This window comes from Panthera pardus, unplaced genomic scaffold, assembly GCF_024362965.1.
Source record: "Panthera pardus isolate Hobbes unplaced genomic scaffold, ASM2436296v1 HiC_scaffold_1, whole genome shotgun sequence".
NCBI lineage: Eukaryota > Metazoa > Chordata > Mammalia > Carnivora > Felidae > Panthera > Panthera pardus.
The window spans coordinates 81211872-81229646 of NW_026526654.1; the positions used below are offsets into that span (position 1 = coordinate 81211872).

The window sequence follows — 17775 nt, forward strand, 5'->3', positions numbered from 1 at the left end:
GGCAGCAGGAGGGCCAGCGGGGCTGACGCCCAGTGAGCCAAGGCGGGCAGCTCGAAGAGGAACACTGCCACCAACCGCACAGGCCCTGGAAGGCCACATCAAGGCACTTGGGGTTTATCCTAAGAGTGATAAAAATGCCCTGGCAGGTTTCAAGCGAGGGCATGTGATGTAACACCCAATGGAGGTGGCTACGGAAATGGTCCAGGAGAGACGTAACGTCGGCTCAGGCAACGGGGACAGCCAGTCAGGGACATTCTTATGAAAATAGCGTATTTTAGTCAAAATGGAAGGGGAGGGTGGGGTTCACTTCTTGTTTGTCTCAGCTTCATCTGTTCTATCACTGCACTGTTTCCCACAGGGGATAGAAAAGGTTATGAATGAAGCTTCCCTGCTCCTAAGGAATTGGGAGAGACCCCAGCCTCCTTCCTAACAGAATTCTCACCCAAATGTTCACACGTGCACGAGCACACACACACACACACACACACTCCACCCTGCTTCTGCCCAGAAGACCCATAATCTCACCATCCATCCCGCTCCCTTTGGCTCCTCTGAGACTGGAAGGTAAGCTGGGTAGTCAGAATCCTAAAATGACTCACCCTTCTGTATCATCTGCCCCGCGCCTCGAGGGTGAGCAGGGCCTAGATTGTAATCTCACTAAGTTACATTATAAGGTAAAAGTGAAGGGGTTTTGCAAAGTCACTGTGGTGCCAAAGCAGTTGATTTTAAGTTCATCAAAGGTGAGCTTGACCTGGGTGGGCCTGGCCTAATCAGGAGAACCTTATAAAAGTGGGTCTAGAGGTCAGAGATGAAAAAGACACCAATGTTGCTCTCCTGTTGGCCTTAAAGAGGTAAAAATGCCATGTTGTGCAGAAGCCCATGTGTCAGGGAAGGGGCTACCAGGAGCTGAGGGCTTTTCTTCTGGAGTGGCAAAGAACCGAGTTCTGCCTACAACCAGTGAGCCTGAAGAGAATGCCAAGCCTCAGCGGAGATTGCATCCCAGGCCGACATGTTGATTATGGCCTGCTGAGACCCTGAACAGAGGACCCAGCTCAAGCATATGACCTCTGACCCAATGAAACGGTGAGGTGGCAACGTATGGGGTGATAATCAACTAAGGTTGTGGGAGTTTCTTATGCAGCAATAGAAAATGAATCAAACAACGTAACGATAATAAATATAATAAGTATAGCAATACCAGATGATAATATTCAGCACGTATTGTATGCTAAAATTTTTCAATTGCTTTCTCTCTTTATAGCAACCCCATATTTTGACGCTATTATTATCCCAATTTAATAAATGCAAAACTGGAGGCTTGGGGGGAAGTCACAGAATGGAGGGGGTGACAGGGCAAGGGTTGAGCCCAGGCCTGGAACTCTGAAGACAGAGTTTGACCACTAGGCAGGGTCGCCCTCCAACCAGACAGCAGGAGTTCTGCCCCGAGACCCTCTTCTTCATAACAGTCAAGTCTCCTCTACCTGCACCTCAACCCCTGAGTGCCCTCAGTCGTGGACTCTCCACCCAAGCCAGAGTCCGCAGAGCCTCTGATGGGCCATTACGTCATTTCCTGTCTTTGCACCCTGGAGGTCCCATGGTCAGCTCGGACGGTGCGGCCTCTGGGAGCTAAGGGGTCCCCAGGCTCCCCCGAGCATATCCTGGCCCAGCTCTCCCTTAGAGCAACCCACCCATCTTGGTTTTCCCAGGACTGTCCCAGTTTTAAAACCGAAAGCATCTCCTCCCAGGAAATCTCTTAGTCCCAGACAAACATGGATGCCTGGTCACCTTGTTGCCCTCCACACCAAGCCAGGCTGAGGTGGCCCCTGGAGCCCCCTCCACCTTGCGGTCTGCGAAGCCCTTTCCTTCCCACTGCCCACTAGGACATTTGGGTCCTGGTCTCTACAGAGGGCTAAGAGCGGAAGCAACTCTGCTGGAGCCATGGGCACGGAGAAGCTTCTGCTGGTTGGGGTTTGGCCAGAAGACCCCAACCGGGGCTTTAGTCTGGACCATCAGATAGGCCTAGGAAACCATGCCCACATGGGGGTTTTCCCGCGAACTGAGAAATCTGCTTGCCTTGGGCATCGCACACGAAGCAGACGTCGCACGGGCCGGATTCCATGTTTCATTCCCTCCACGCCCCAAGCAGGCAACTCCGAGAAAACTGGGGAGCTGTGGCCCCTGGATTTGTCTCATTCTGCCTAAGATGGTCATGTGACCATCATGAGACTCAGCGGGGGTAGCAGGGACTCATCCATCGCTGTTCACCTCAGCCGAGAGCTCAGTCCTCAGGAGTTGCTGGCTTCTCTCTGTCGGGAGTCCTGGACTCTTGACCACACCCAGCTATTATCTAAATTGTGACAAGGGACACCGTGTGTGTGTGTGTGTGTGTGTGTGTGTGTGTGTGTGTGTATGTGTGTGACAGTTGGTTGCACCACCGTGAATCCATCCTCAATATGGGAAATGGCTCTACAGACATATTTTATTAAATACTGCTAGCCAGTGATTTATAAACTCATTCATTCATTTATTCATTTGTTCAACCAATACCTGGGGGCCCCTCAATGGGCCCGGCATTATCCTAGGCTCTGACACTGAGTTACGGCATGTTCCGTTTTGTTTTGTTTTAAATGTTTATTTCCGAAAGAGAGCACACAAGCAAGGGAGGGGCAGAGAGACAGGGGGACAGAGGATCTGAAGTGGGCTTCCTCGCTGACGGCGGTGAGCCCGATACGGGGCTCGAATTTACGTACCGCAAGATCATGACCCGACGCTCAACCTATTGAGCCACCCAGGCACCCCACAGCACATTTTAAACTGAGATGATACGATGGGTGCTGGGCACGATGCTAGCACATAAAGATACCAACCTAATCCTCATGGGGTGTGTGAAGGATTCTTAAGGAAGTCAACAAAAGATCCTTCAGGAAGTCTGTCTGTCTAAGGAAGGATAGTGTGGGGGGCGGGGGGTTGGTTTTCGTTTTTGCTTTTGCATTTCTCCACAATTAATCCCATTAAAACATCGAAAGAAAACATCTTAATCTCATAAAACACCCCAACTGTCCCCTACCATATATCACTTTGCAGGACGTCTGTTTGAGTTCCGAACTAGCTTGAGGCAGGATGCCTGCGATGTGACAGTCTCCGAGCTTGGCACAGGAAAAGCAAAATAGATGGGACATCAGGGATATCCAAGAGCTAATGATTTAGTGGGATGGGGCGACACACGCTAATAAACATCTTTCCATTGTAATATGGATTTGCTGCGGTTGAGATGTTCAGAGGGTGCTGTGGGAGGTCAGAGGGCAACACTAGACCAACCGGGAGATGGGAAAGGCTTCCCAGAAAGGCCACGCTCCGGCTGTTGTCTCTTCTGGTTCTGTGCTGAGTGCCATTTATTTGCTGCAAATAATACATGAAAATATAAACACAGAGTAAAACTCACCCCCAAATCGCTTCAGCCCAAGATAATCCTAATTGACATTTTGGTGAATGCCTTCTAGGCACGCCTGCGTGCAAGGACAGTGTATTTTCTATTATCGTCGTCGAGGCTGAGGAAAACCGACTAGGTGTTCAAATGTAGCAAGAAACCCACAAAAAAAAACTCGACCCCCAGCGTGAAACATGTCTCTGCGCTTTATTTGAGGAAAACATAAATGTGGTCACAAAACATCTTCGGGAAGTGGGGTAACTCAGGAAACCTACAGAACTACCGAACGGGTCTGAGTAAGAGATACGGGGCCACTGCCATTCTCAAGGGCGGGGGAGCGGACACTAAGTTATTTTCTTCCGGGGAAAGCAAGGTTAACTCAAGCTGCGGAGCCCAGATGGTCATTCGATTTACAGCTGTCTAAAGAGGAGCTGTATCTTTCCAAGGGCTGAGTTATGATGACTTTAGGTATCGATCAGATAGAAGTGCCGACCCTGTATTCGGCGGAGAGTCAGGGGATGAGGAGTAGAGGGGAGACGGTGGTGGTTACCGTCTTTATGTAGTTTTCGAAGTCACTTCCGAAAAAGAAGATGAGATAATAGTTGAAGATACCGGCAAGGGACATGAGGAACAGGAACAGTATGATTCGCTTCCCAAATATGTAGCCCGGTGTGCTGGAAAAGAGAGAAAACGGTAGAAGCGGCAACTGAGATGGGCTTAACAAAGAACGTCATCAATTTGAGACACAAGGGGTTTCAATTATAGTTCCTTTTACTCAGGAATGCTCCATTGACTTCCTATGAAGCACGGAAGGGTCTCTGCTACTATTAATCACTGAACGTATTTCAGAACCAAGCTACGAGAGCCGAGACCCCAAACCCCATCATCGTTAGGGCTCTGCTCTACAGCTTCTCTGCGTTCCCCCAGTGTCCTTCTGAACCCTGATGGCGTGAAGGCAGTGGGTGCTGTCGGTCGGTCGTCAGGCATTCTGACCCGGGATTAGGAACCCCAGTGACTCGTTCCGACCCTTTCTGCAGCCGCTCTGCTCCAGGAGTGCCTGCGAAGCCGTGCTGGCCGCTGTGTCTCACCCAGGACTGAAGGGCCTCTCCGAGACAGGGGCTGGTTTCACGAACCAGTGAGGCTGATGGAATCTAAAAGGTGCTTCAGGATCCGAGGGTTCAATCTATTCTCCTGAGGCTGCTTGGGAATGAGCCATGTTCACACTAATGAAAGCTGGACCCCGAGCAGCGGAAGACAGGCTCTTACATTTTAAGCGAATGGAGGTGGGGCAGAGATGTTTTAGTACATTCATATTCTTCTCTCAAAGGCTCTAAATCCTACGCTGCTTAGGCAAATCATCAGCTGGGGTCAGGAGGCAGCTCCCCAGTGATAGGTGACCACCTAATTGTGCACAGCGGCTGCCCTGGCTTCCCTCTGAACGATCCTTTTGTGACCGCCGTGGCCGGATCCAACCCGGGTAGCGCTAGTGCATTTGGAAAGTCCAGCCAAATGGCTCGTTAAGGCTGTTAGTAACGACCCAGTGAGGGGACCCTTTGGCAATCATAGCTGCTCAACGAGAACAGCCAACTCAGCTAAACAGGTGTGTCAGTGCTGCTGAGCATTATGGTTTTTGACATAATCAAGAGAGAGAGCAGAATTTGGCATCCCCAGGCTCGACGTTAGAAATTTTATCTTTTTGAAATGGACCCCAAAGCTTCATCACGGAACTCCTAACTTCCCTATGTCAAGAGTCTGAAAAACGTTCAGCGGTGCGACTATTTCCTTGCTACTCAAAGTGTGGGCCGCGGACCAGCAGCGTTGGCATCCACGGGGGGCTTGTTGAGAAACGCAGAATCGCAGGTCCCTCTCTGGATTCAGCGGATCCAAATCTGCGTTTTGACAAGTCCCTCCGTGACTCACAGGCCATTAAAGTTTGAGAAACATGGCTGGCCAACATTGTCCCTGCTCCTTGGCCTGCTGTGTTCTTCTGCCCCGTTCTGACCTGTTCTTCTTTCCTCGGTTCCCTGTTTACAGTCATGCTCATGAAGTGAGACCTCCTGTTTCTTTATTGGGGAGAAAAATAATATGCTCTCTAAAGAGAGCATGATGGGCTAAATTGTGTCCTCCCCTCCCCCCCCCCCCCATTCATATGTTGAAATCCTAACCCCAATTCCTCAGGACATGACCGTGTTTAGAGACAGAATCTTTAAAGAGGTAATTAAGGTAAAACTGTAATCACCAGGGTGGACCCTGACTCAATATGGCTGGTGTCCTTTAAGAAGAGAAGATCTGGACACAGACCCACACAGAAGGAAGACACAAGGGAAAGATGGCCACCCGTGAGCCAAGGAGGGAGGCGTCAGAAGAAACAAGGCAGCCAACACCTTGATCTCAGATTTCTACCCTCCGGAGACAATCAGTCTCTGTTGTCTGAGCCACGCCGTCTACGGTACTTGATTACCGTGGCCCTGGCGGACAAATACAGTCACCTGCTAATGCTGATGAGAAAGTAACAGAGTCTAAGGAAGGGCTATCTTTTAGCCAGAGAATAGAGGGTTCAGAGAAATTAACTTGTGAAAAGTCAAATATTGTGGTGGCTCAGATTTATCACAGGAATGAGGCCACCATATGCTCATTACAGAAACAAGAAAAAGCGATCTGCAAAGCTGTTTCAGAATGTGCTCGAGATAAATCTGCGGTGAAGGATGAAATGGCAGCGCCTGCTGCTGAAATAGTGGTGTTCTTGACTTCGGGGCAGCATTTTTCAAAGGTCTCAAGGCATCCCGCCCCCGAGGAGACGGCTGGGTGGTGCCTTAACTCTTCCCGGACCGTGCGAAGGGCGTGGAAGGCAAGGGTCCAGCACGTGCCCACCACCCGCAGGGCTAAGTGTGAATGGGGGTCCCCACCTCGGGCACTTCGGGAGCCTCAGTTTGAAATCTGTCCAGCCTGGCGGTGGGCGCGGTGGGGGCAGAAGGAAGGGCCGGGGTGGGGGGCCCGCGGGACACGTCCTGCATAATTAGACTGAAACCCAAGGCATCTCTGTGATTGTCTCTGGAAGCTGATACACAGTTCTCTCTAAATGGGGCGGGGAAGGTCGGAATTAAACGAAGCATCTGAGAGACAGGCATTTTATATCTGTGACTTCGTTTGTGGGGTATTGGTAACCTATTATCCAGGTGGGGAAACTGAGAAGAGACAGGTTGAATGATGTGCCTAAGGGCACACAGCCAGGAAGAGGCAAAGTGGGAATTCAAACCTGTCTGGGTGAGGCCACAGTCCTGCTCTGTCTACCTTCCCGAGGGCTCCTTTGGAGACTAGGATTTTGTTGTTACGTTTTGAAATAAATGTATCCCCCCTCTTTTACACACACACAGCATCAAACCTACGTGAAAACGTCAAAAAGGCATTACGACAGGGACACCCGAGTGGCTCAGTCGGTTGAGCACCCAACTTCCGCCCAGGTCACGATCTCTCACAATTTGTGAGTTCGAGCCCCGCGTCGGGCTCTGTGCGGACAGCTCGGAGCCTGGAACCTGTTTCAGATTCTGTCTCCTTCTCTCTCTGCCCCCCCGCCCCCCAACTTGTGCTCTCTCTCTATCAAAAATAAATAAAATAAAATAAAAAATTCAAAAAGGCATTATGACAGACAATTCCCATCTCGAATGTGCCTAAAACTTCGAGGAGGAGGAGGTGTGGTGTGAGGTGTAGCTGGGGCCAGGCACCAGGACCCCTGAGCTCCAGCCCCCGCTCCCTGCTGTGTGGCCTTGGGCAAGTCACTGACCCTCCCCCGCCTCACATAAAAATATATACAAAATGTGGGTGGAAAAAGAAAACTGCATGGTCCCATCTGGCCTTAAAATTCTGTTCTTTTCAGAAAGGAAATACCACTTTAAACCCGGTAACTTCTAAAGGGAATAAAAATTGTAAGGCCCACGAGAACAAGATATTGTTCCTCTGCTCACCCACATATCTCCAATAAATCAGGCCCTCCAGAGATTTTTGTCAAATGAATCATTCTCAGAAAAGAGGCATGAACAGCCTTCAGTGATTCCCACACTGTGTGCAGAAGTTGTTAAAATGCATACTCCCAGGCTCCCACCCTAGAGATTCTGATTCGGTACGTTGAGGGTGAGGCCCAGGAATGTCTATTTTTAACAAGCACCCCCAGGCAATTCTTGGTGCACTTGGTTGTTGGTTGGTGGGTTGCACTTTAGAAACACCAGCCTTGAGGGGCGCCTGGGTGGCTCAGTCGGTTAAGCGTCCGACTCCGGCTCAGGTCATGATCTCACGGTTCGTGAGTTCAAGCCCCGCGTCGGGCTCTGTGCTGACAGTTCAGAGCCTGGAGCCTATGTCTCTTTCTCTCTCTGCCTTTCCCCTGTTCATGCTCTCTCTTTCTCTCTTTCTCTCTCTCTCTCTCTCTTTCAAAAATAAATAAACATTTTTTTTTAAAAAGTCAAGTATAAAGGTAGATGATAAAAGGCAAGCAGTCTTGTAATATAATGCCAACTGCCGCTGAGTTTGGGTCCCGATAGTAGCTTAGAATGAAAGGGGAAGAAACTAAAATTCATTTTTTTTTTTGAGAGTCAGACAGTGAGCAGGGGAGGGGCAGAGAGACAGAGGGAAAGAGAATCTCTGGCAGGCTGCATGCTGTCAGGACAGAACCCAACACAGGGCTCGATCTCACGCCCCTGAGATCTGAGATCTGAGACCTGAGCTGAAATCAAGAGTCGGACACTTAACCTACTGAGCTATCCAGGCGCCCCTGAAATTCACGTGGTTTGAGATGCTACAAACTACCTAATCAAAACAGGGAGAAAAGTGTCAGGGAGTAGGATGTGGGGCTGAGAATCAGAGCCATAAGCTTCTAGGAGGGACAAAGGTGGGGGCTCCAAAATTCCAGAAGGAAGAAGCTTCGGTGGGGGAGACACATCAAGGAATGTCATGCCCACCCACTGCACCCAAAATGACACTAGAACTTCTGATGTGGATAGGGCCAAAGCAACTTCTGGGGAGGAGCAAAGATGACTGACAGCCCCCGGGAGAAATTCCTGGAAAGGTCTCCCTGAGCAGTATCTTCCTCTATGGTGAGCCCAAGAACTAAAGCAGATCCCGAAGACATTTGGCCATTAGAGCATCTGCAGAGAACAAGTGCGACACGGCCCAGGGACGGAAGTGGGGATCCGAAAGAGGGGGTCCACGGCGGAAGAGGGTATTAGCACATAGTTTCCAGAAGGCAGAATTGAAAATCCTCTTGGACCTAGCCATAGAGGCTCTCGGGGTTGCATCTACCTCAAACTATATGTCGGTCTAGATTAGGATTAGACATGTCATCCCATAGATGTCATATCTCCTGATGCCAATAGCTCCGAACTCTGTGTTCAGAAGTGTTGTGAGGCCGTGTTTGGTCTCAGCAGGAAGGAGCACCGTGATGGATGAGTAATGAAGGCTGTGGGTGCGGGACAGGTGAGAAGGCTCCGAAGGCACCACAGACAGTGGTAAAGGGGCCGGTGGGATCTCACGGGGGAGACTAGGACAGGATTTAAGACATTAGGCCAATTACATTTTAATGAGGTCCAGGGAAGTCTAGTATTTTTAAGATTTTAAGTCTAGATCTTATTATTTTTTGCCACCTCGGTTCATTCCCTAGCAGTGATTACCTTTAAAATGCAGAGAGCCTACGGGCAAATCAACAAATGTTGTCATGTTCCACAGATTGTCTTAGAATTAAAGCGACTTTAAGATCTCAGGCGAGAGGTGACAGGCGAAGAGAACAGTGACTGGGCCAGACCCCGGAGACTCTGCGGAGGAAGACAGGGATGCACGGGGAGGCAGCCCAAGAGAGCAGAACCCCCTTATTTTACTGATAGACACCCCACCACCCCTCGCTTCTTGACAACAGGTGCTCTCCCGGGAAAAGGCGGAATAGAGGCTTTCCAGAGTGGAAGAGAATGAGGAATATCATTTATGAGAGTGTTGATAAGGGTAAGAGAGATAATGGAACTGTGGTTTTCAAGGGTAAATAAGAACCCACTAGAGAGGAATGAATAGCAGACGAGCCCAGGAAAGAATCTCTGAGAGACGAGTCATTCTTCTCCTGGCTGCAGCTCGCCATCACCCCCCGGCCCCCAGCCATTTAGTTTCACAGGCTCCCAAGGTCCCCAGATAGAACGCTTTCACCTGCCGACCTCCCGGGATGTCAATGCCTTTGTCACCGCTGCAGATGTTATCAAAACGGAGAGCCCATTAACCGCGAGAGGAGGGTGCTGTCGTAAGAGACAGGGGGGGACGTGAAACTAGACAAGGGAGAAAAATGGAGGGGAGGGCTGGAGTCACCACTGGGGCAGGCGGCAGCCTCCCAGAACACATGCCTGGCTCCTGGAGCCCTGCTGGTACGTTAAGAATTCGAAAGAAGTGGGAGGGCCTGGGTGGCTCAATCAGTTAAGTGTCCGACTCTTGATTTCAGCTCAGGTCACGATCTCACGGTTCACGAGTTCAAGCCCCACATCGGGCTCTGTGCTGGCCACGCGGAGCCTGCTTGGGATTCTCTCTCGCCCTCTCCCTCTCTCTCTGCCCCTGTGCTGCTCACTCTCTCTCTCTCTCTTTCTCTCAAAAAATAAATAAATAAATAAATTCTAACAAGAATTCTGAGGAACTGGTGGCAGACTATAACATGTCTCCTGTAAGTATCCTCATTTATTTTATGGAAATCCGGATTTCCCAAACCGGGTGTAGCCAAAGTTATAGCTGCTGCTCTGGGGCTTTCCGTCTGGCAGCCTCCATCAGCCATGCAACGGGGACTCTATTCACAGGCTCCATCCTCTGAGTGTTCGTGCGTCCTATTTTTGCAACATTCTTCCTGCTGGTCCCTGGAAAATCTGTTACTCAAGAGAACTGATCACAAGGTGCGCGTTTTAGTTCTCACTTCTTTAGGCAAACAGTGAAACGCTTCACTCACCGGAGGCCTTGGGAAGCCAGACCCAGAAAGTCAGACTCTGAAGGGTGGGAGTAGAGCAGGGGGCAGAGGGGGTGCAAGAATGGGCAGCGGGCGGTGTGAAAGCGTCCTTCGTGGGCCCGACGCCACGTGGAGGAATTTGTTACTGGGCGTAGGAATCAAGTCCCCCAGCTGTATTTGCCGAGCCCGCAAAGTTCAGGGGGAAAAGGGGGGAGGGATACTATAGCCTTCACCCTCCAGCCCCGAGTGACCCCCCGCCCAGAGCCTTAAATCTTGGGCAGAATATGGTGGTGAACGATCCCTCTTCTTGCTCAAAAAGCGTGGCTCACACCCTGGTTCTTAAACAGTCCCAGTGGCCTACCTCTGAGTTCTCTCCCCCAGGTAGCCGACGAAGTATTTTTGCCTCACGAACAGGTACATCAGGCCAGCAAAGGCGGCGGGAACTAAGTGGAGAAAGGAAAACACCCGTGTGAGTTTCACAGATGCCAGAACATGCTAAGTTAGCATGGTATTAATCCAGTCATTATACAACGAATGCTGGTCACAAAATCTAGCAGGAGCCTCAAGTGCTGGCAGCTGGGGCTGAACTTCAGCAAAAGCCCAGGGCTGGTAGAAACCTAGGACCTCGATGATAGTAACGTTACTTTCTACGGGCATCGTGGTACAGTTTACAAAGTGTTTTCCTGCCCATCATCTAATCTGAATCCTTCGCACCTGCCCAATATCATCTTTGCTTATTCGAGATGTGAAAACTTGGGCTTCAGGGGTCAAAGGGCTTGTGTAAGACTGCCAGGTGGGATGGGTGGTGTGTGTGTTTGTGTGTATGTGTGTGTGTGTGTGTGTGTGTGTGTGTGTGTGTGTGTGTGATGTGGTCCGGGGCAGGGGATGGGGAACCAGACCCAAACCCCAAGCCCAGCTCTAGGCTGGCTCTCTTAAAAGTATACCCTTCCCCTCTGGGCCACCAGGCAGTGCAATGCTCAACCTTTTCTGAAAAATTGCTGCCAATTCAGAAAACATCTGTAGGGAAGGAGATTGCCTTTGCCTTCTAGTCCCCTGAGGAGCACCCGTGAGCATCGGGAGTCCTGAACCTTGGATTTGAGAGTTAGAAAACCCAACCCCACAAGAACCATTTGGATCAAGAACCTAATACTTAACTCATTCTACATCTGGACAAAGGGCTGATTGCAGCTTTCCTACCTCTCAGGAATAATTATGAGGGTGATATAAGTGCATGGGTATAAAAGCACCCTGAAGACCTGCCAGCATTATTCAAATGCCAAATTAATTGTGTCGACAGAGTGCTTTTTATATGTCAGGCACTGCCCCCAGGCACTTTGGGTACTTGGGTCTCCGATCCTCCCAGCCCCCTGGTAAAGAGCGTATCACTGTCGCCATTGGGCAGATGAGGAAATTTAGGCTCAAGGAAGTCAGTTTGCCCAGCTGCACTTACCAGACCAAAAGACCCATGAGGACACACATCTTTGGCCAGCCATCATCTCTGTGCTTGGCATAGTGCCTGGCACATAGTGGCTTTCAAAAATTATTTGTTAAGTGAATTAATAAACGTCAAGTAAGCCAAAGAAAAGATTGTTAAAAAGAAAACCACACACCCAAGATGGCATCAGTTAGGCCAAGTCCCCAGACCGGGCTTCCTATCTAACCTGATAGCAATTTCCATCTCCCTCCAAAATGCAGTCTTAATCTGTAGTCAGGAATTTTCTGATCCGAGCCAAGGCAGTCATGGGTCGCATGGGCCCTCTCCCACGTGGGGGATGGAAGGAAGGTGAGGTCTGCAGGATAAGGGCCCCTCCTCTCCTCTCTAAGGGAAAGAAACCTTGCCCGGAAAAAATCCTTTTCTTTTGCTGACAACTTTCTTGCCTCACCCTCCTTCCTATAAAAACCTTCCATTTTGTACAACCCCTCTGCACCCCCCTCTGCTTACTAGATGGGGTGCTGGAATCGTGAATCCTTTAATGAAGCCGATTAGGTCTTCAAATTTATTCGGTTGAATTTTATTTTTTAACAAGGTGGAATCTGAAACCAAGTTTGTATAATTTTAAAACCGTGTTACCACCACCTGTGCCATCAATAATCACATTTACTGGGCTTCTATTGTTAGGTTGAACTATATGAAACTGCCATTTTTGTGGATCCTAAACTGTCAGCATCAGCAGTTTTCTATGGTTCAATCTGATATATGCCACGCACTATGTCAGGGACTTTATGCACAGTCTCTCAAGCATCCTGGGAACTCAATTATTCCTGCTTTACAAATGGGGAAACTGAGGCTTAGGAAGGATGAGTGAAGAACAGCCCAGGGTCACAACACCAGCAATGAGTGTCCTCACAATAGTCTCTAGGGATGCCTGAGTGGCTCATCTGATTAAGTATCTGACTCTTGATTTTGGCTCAGGTCATGATCTCACAGTTCGTGTGTTAGAGCCCTCCCATCAGGCTTTGCGCTGACAGCGCGGAGCCTGCTTGGGATTCTCTCTCTCCCTCTGTCTCTGCCCCTCCCCTGCTCATGCATGTGTGCTCTCTCTCTCTCTCTCTCTGTCCCTCTGTCTCTCAAAATAAAGAAAGAAAACACTTAAGAATTTAAAAAAAAAAAAAAAAAAAAGAATCGTCTCCAGTCTGTCAGTCCCCAGACCCTCCCAAAATACTAGTGTTATGTGACAGGTAAGAAAACCAAAACACAAAAGAAACCACTTATGAAATTCATGCTATTATCTGAAAGTCACGAAACTGTCACAATTCACAATCTGCCCTGAACAAAGTTTTTCCTGGTTTGTCCCATCTGGATGGCTCTGCTCTAACTTACCAGCACATCTCTCTCTCAACAGGAGCTAAACTGAACATGAGCTCACAAAAGTCAGGGGTGGAAAATGGCTGTGCTCATGCCTCGTGGACCCACCAGGCCGCTTGGAACAGTAGGAAAAGCACAGTGGGTTCGAATCTGGACTCGAAAATTCTGAGGTTTGAGCAAACCGCTTGTCCCTCTGGGACTCGGGCTCCTGCTCCTGTAAAGTGAAGAATCTGGGCTAGAATGATCTCTGAGGTTCCTTTTGACTAAACAATCCAGTAATTTACTATAGAGCGTAAGAAGTGACGATTACCGAAGAGGGTTTACTGACACTTTTGACCCCTAGCAATGCCAACAACTGTTTGGCAGAAAATGCATAGTCCCGGGGCTCTGAAACACCTTCACACTCCCTTTGTATTTATCTAGCTAGAACAACTCTAGATCCATCTGTATGGAGTATCATCTAGGACCTAAAAGGAATCGTAACTCCTCCTATAAGCATAGTTTGGCTTGATTTTTCAAGTGACGCCAGACACGTTTCCTATTTCACTCGGGATAGATAGTGGTAAATAAATAGTGAGTGATGACGGCCTTATGGAGCACGGGAGGAGGCCACATGCTGTCCCTGAAGGAGTTTCTGCTGCCATCCCTCACCTCTGTTCTCTGTCCCTGCGCCTGATTCCTTCCCTTCAGGGCGCTTCTCACTCTCGGCAACAATGTATCCCTTCGCTTTTTTGCCTGTGGTTCATCTCACCAAGTGCCATGTGCTCGGCCACTACGTCTTGTTATTTATCACCGTGTATCTAAGCACAGGGCTTGTCACGTAGGAGGTGCTCAAGGTCTATGCATCATATACGTGGATAATGCAGAAAAGCCCTGGTGCAAAATCCAGGACTTAACGCCAGAGACCTGGGCTCTGTTTCTGGCTCTGTTATTCACCAGCTGAGTAACCTTGAGCCCGTCATCTCATCTCCCCGAACCAAAGTGTTCTCCAGGCGAATAGAGGGAGGGGAGCCTGGGTGGCTCCGCGGGGTTAAGCGTCTGGCTCTCGGTTTGGGTTCAGAGCCTGTGTGGGACTCTCCCTCTCCCTCTCTCTCTCTGCCCCCTCCCCTACTCGCTCTCTCCACCACTCTCAAAAAGAAATAAAGAAACTTAACAAAAAGATAACAGAGGGAGATAATACGCCCTCTACCTACTCCCTCAAGTGGGAGAAGAGGTAAGGATTAAAGAGTCCCTCGGGGGACACTTGTGGCCTTTTCTTACACACCCCCATGGGGGGCCGCATTGTGGAAGCTGGCCAGGTCACGCCAGCCTCCCCTCCCCGCCCCCCGCCAGGCACAGTGCCAATCTCCAAAGGGGACCCGAAAAACACGACTCTGGTTTCCTGGTCCTTTTAAGTCAACTCTGGGAGTCAACCTGCTGAAGTCAAGACCGTGGGCGGCTGCTAACCCCAGAGAAGGCTGGGGACCTGGAATCCGGCCCGTGGCTCTGCAGACCCAGGCCTGACAGAGGACCTGCCACCCTGCCAGCTTATTAGCAGAAGAGCAGAGTGACGTTGGTCCCAGAATAGATCCCTCAGGCGCCCTCATTTATAATGCCCTTGTATCTGCGCTAACACTGCTTAAGGATTCTGAGTCACATTTAGCCTTAAACCACCCTTGTCGGCGCAGAAGCTCTCAACCAGCCACCGGGGAGCAAGCATTAGCAATGCATTATCGCACCCGCTCCGCACAGGCGCAGAGCATGCCTGAAACACGACCTCCCGAGGGTTCTCACCTCTCCGAGGGCTTCACGGGGATCGGAGCTGGAGGTCAAGCAAAGTCTTTTCAACAAAAGAGCCCGCGTTTGAACCTCCCCACGGCACACGCTCCAGAAAGAGAACACACAAGGAGAAGCCAGAGTTACCTTGGCTGCAGAGCAGCCCTGCGCTCCAGAGCACGACAAGGAACGTGGGGTACGCGTCCACACAGTTTTGGCTGTAGAATAAAAAAAAATAAATAAATAAGGAGAAGAAGCATTAGGAAACACGCTACCGCGGCACCGTCTGAAAATCACCTGAAACCCCAAGCCGATAATCACCTTCACGCATGAAGCACGAACCCCATTCATGACTCCACTTATGAGACATAGGCAGTGGTATAAAGCAAATACATGCTCAGAATCCATTTAGTCCCTTCCTCAGTGAAGCCAGTCGGAGACTCGGTTTCTTGATGGATTCGTTTTGGCAGGGTTCCTGCTCCTGGCTGTGCCAAAGTGCTTCTTGGAATTGAAAAGTGAGCAACACAGACAGCAGGGCTGTGGCAGCTGTCAGGATTGGGGGTGGGGGGTGGGGGGTGCAGGAGAGAGGAGCCCAACTGAGAAGCCTTTGTCAGACACACAAGTCAGCTCAGACCCACAGGCGAGGCTGGGGAGGGGGGCGGGGAGATGAGCTTCGAGCGTGAAAGAAACCAGGGTCGATTCAGAAAAGCTGACGCTCAGAAAGGTCTCGTGCTGGTGGTGCGATCGCCGTGTTCAGGGCTCAGTCTTCACTCTCGGGGAGGGGCCCTCCCCTCACACCAGCCACCATGCTGATATTTTACACCCTTTGTCCCCGCCGGACACTCACCGCAGCCGTGTGAGCGCGCAGGGTGACTGCATGCGTTTTCTGCGGCTGCTGGAACAGGTAGCCCCAAACATCGGGGCTTAAAACAAGACAAATCATCTGGAGGTCAGAAGTCCAAATGGGTCTCACTGGGCCACGGTCAAGGTGGGTCAGCATGGCTGCAAGCCTGCTGGAGACCCTAGGGAAGAATCCGTTTTGCCTTGCCTTTCTCAGCTTCTAGAGATCACCTGCATTCCTTGGCTTGTGGCCCCCTTCCAACCTCAAAGGCAGCAGTGGCCGAGAGGGTCTTTCTGACACCCACTTCTCCGCCTCCTTCCTTCACAGTTAAAGAACCCTTGTTAGGGGTGCCTGGGTGGCTCAGTCGGTTAAGCGTCTGACTTCCTCAAGGCATGATCTCGCAGTTCACGGGTTTGAGCCCCGCGTCGGGCTCTGTGCTCACACCTGAGCCTGGAACCTGCTTCAGATTCTGTGTCTCCCTCTCTCTCTGCCCCTCCCCCACTCACTCTCTGGCTCTCTCTCAAAAATAAATAAACATTAAAAAAGAAAAGAATCCTGGTGATCCCATTGGTTCCACCCAAATAATCCAGAGTAATCTCTTGATTTTAAGGTCAGGTGGTTAACGATCTGAATTCCTTCTTGCCATGTAACAGAACCTACAGGTTCCCGGGGTTGGGATGTAAAGATGTTTGGGGGCTCTTTATTCAGTCTACCACAGTTACCCTCATTTTCACGTGAGAAACTGAGGTTGGGAGAAGTTGACTAACTGCTGAGTGTCACTGAGCTACAAGGTGGTGGGACCAGGATGCACGTCCTGGTCAGTCCAACTCTGTAACCATATCTGTTAGCTTTTCGACTACACTAAAAAAATAGCAAATATCCTCTGGAAAAGTTGACAGTCTCGGTCAGGACCATCAATATGCACATCCACATTGGTAAAAACCCTCAACAAAGTAGGGCCAGATGGAACATACTTCACCATCATAAAGGCCACATATGAAAACACCCACAGCGAATATCATACTCAATGGGGAAAAACTGAGAGTGTTCCCTCTGGGGTCGGGAACAAGACAGGGATGTCCACTCTCACCATGCACTATTTAGCATAGTACTGGAAGTCTTAGCCTCAGCAGACAACAAAAGGAAATAAAAGGCATCCAAATTGGCAAGAATGAAATCAAACTTTCATTATTTGCAAACAAGATGATATTCTATGGAGAACACTGGAAAGACTCCACCAAAAAATTGATAGAACTAATACGAATTCAGCAGAGTCGCAGGATATGAAATCAATGTACAGAAATCTGTTGCATTTCTCTATGCCAATCATGAAGCAGCGGAAAAAGAAATCTAGGAATTGATTCCATTTACAATCACACAAAAACAATAAGATACCTCGGAATAAACCTAGCCAGAGAGGTAAAATATCTGTACTCTGAAAACCGAAGAACAGTTATGGAGTATCTTGAAGACGACACAAAGAACTGGGAAAATATTCCATGCTTATGGACTGGAAGAACAACCATTGTTAAAATGTCTATACTACGCAAAGCAATCCATACATGTAATGCAATCCCTATCAAAATACCACCAGCATTTTTCACAGAGCTAGAACAAACAGTCTTAAAATATGTATGGAACCACAGAACACTCTGAATAGTCAAAGCAATCCTGAAAAAGAAAAACAAAGCTAGAGGCATCACGATTCGGGACCTCTAGCTATATTACAAAGCTGTAGTCATCAAGACAGTATGGTACTGACACAAAAACAGACACATAGATCAGTGGAACAGAATAGAAGATCCAGAAATGGACCTACCACTACATGGTCAACTCACCTTTGACAGAGCAAGAAAGAATACCCAATGGAAAAAAAACAGTCTCCTCAACAAATGGTGTTGGGAAAACTGAAGAACAAGGTGCAGAAGAATGAAACTGGACCACTTTCTTACAGCATACACAAAAATAAATTCAAAATGGATGAAAGACCTAAA

At 49.4% G+C, this 17775-nt stretch overlaps 1 protein-coding gene across 5 annotated transcripts in view; it reads right to left on the reverse strand.

The window, feature by feature from the left end:
- Positions 1–2532: 2532 nt before the first annotated feature.
- The window catches only part of ALOX5AP (arachidonate 5-lipoxygenase activating protein), a 28888-nt gene continuing 13645 nt past the window's right edge, over positions 2533–17775 (reverse strand). Inside the window, exons 3-7 of one of the 5 annotated variants that reach the window (XR_002079547.2) lie at positions 15788–15962; positions 15088–15158; positions 10741–10822; positions 9085–9225; positions 3990–4101 (exon numbers count right to left, since the gene is read on the reverse strand). Coding sequence is in view for 4 of the 5 variants with exons in the window: in XM_019447853.2 (XP_019303398.2) it covers positions 3196–3399; positions 10741–10822; positions 15088–15158; positions 15788–15962 (532 nt within the window). In the remaining variant the exon portion in view is untranslated. Of the gene's footprint in view, positions 3400–3615; positions 4102–9084; positions 9226–10105; positions 10319–10740; positions 10823–15087; positions 15159–15787; positions 15963–17775 lie in introns of those variants that run through there. The other 4 variants (XM_019447853.2, XM_019447854.2, XM_019447855.2 and 1 more) reach the window with 4 other exon arrangements.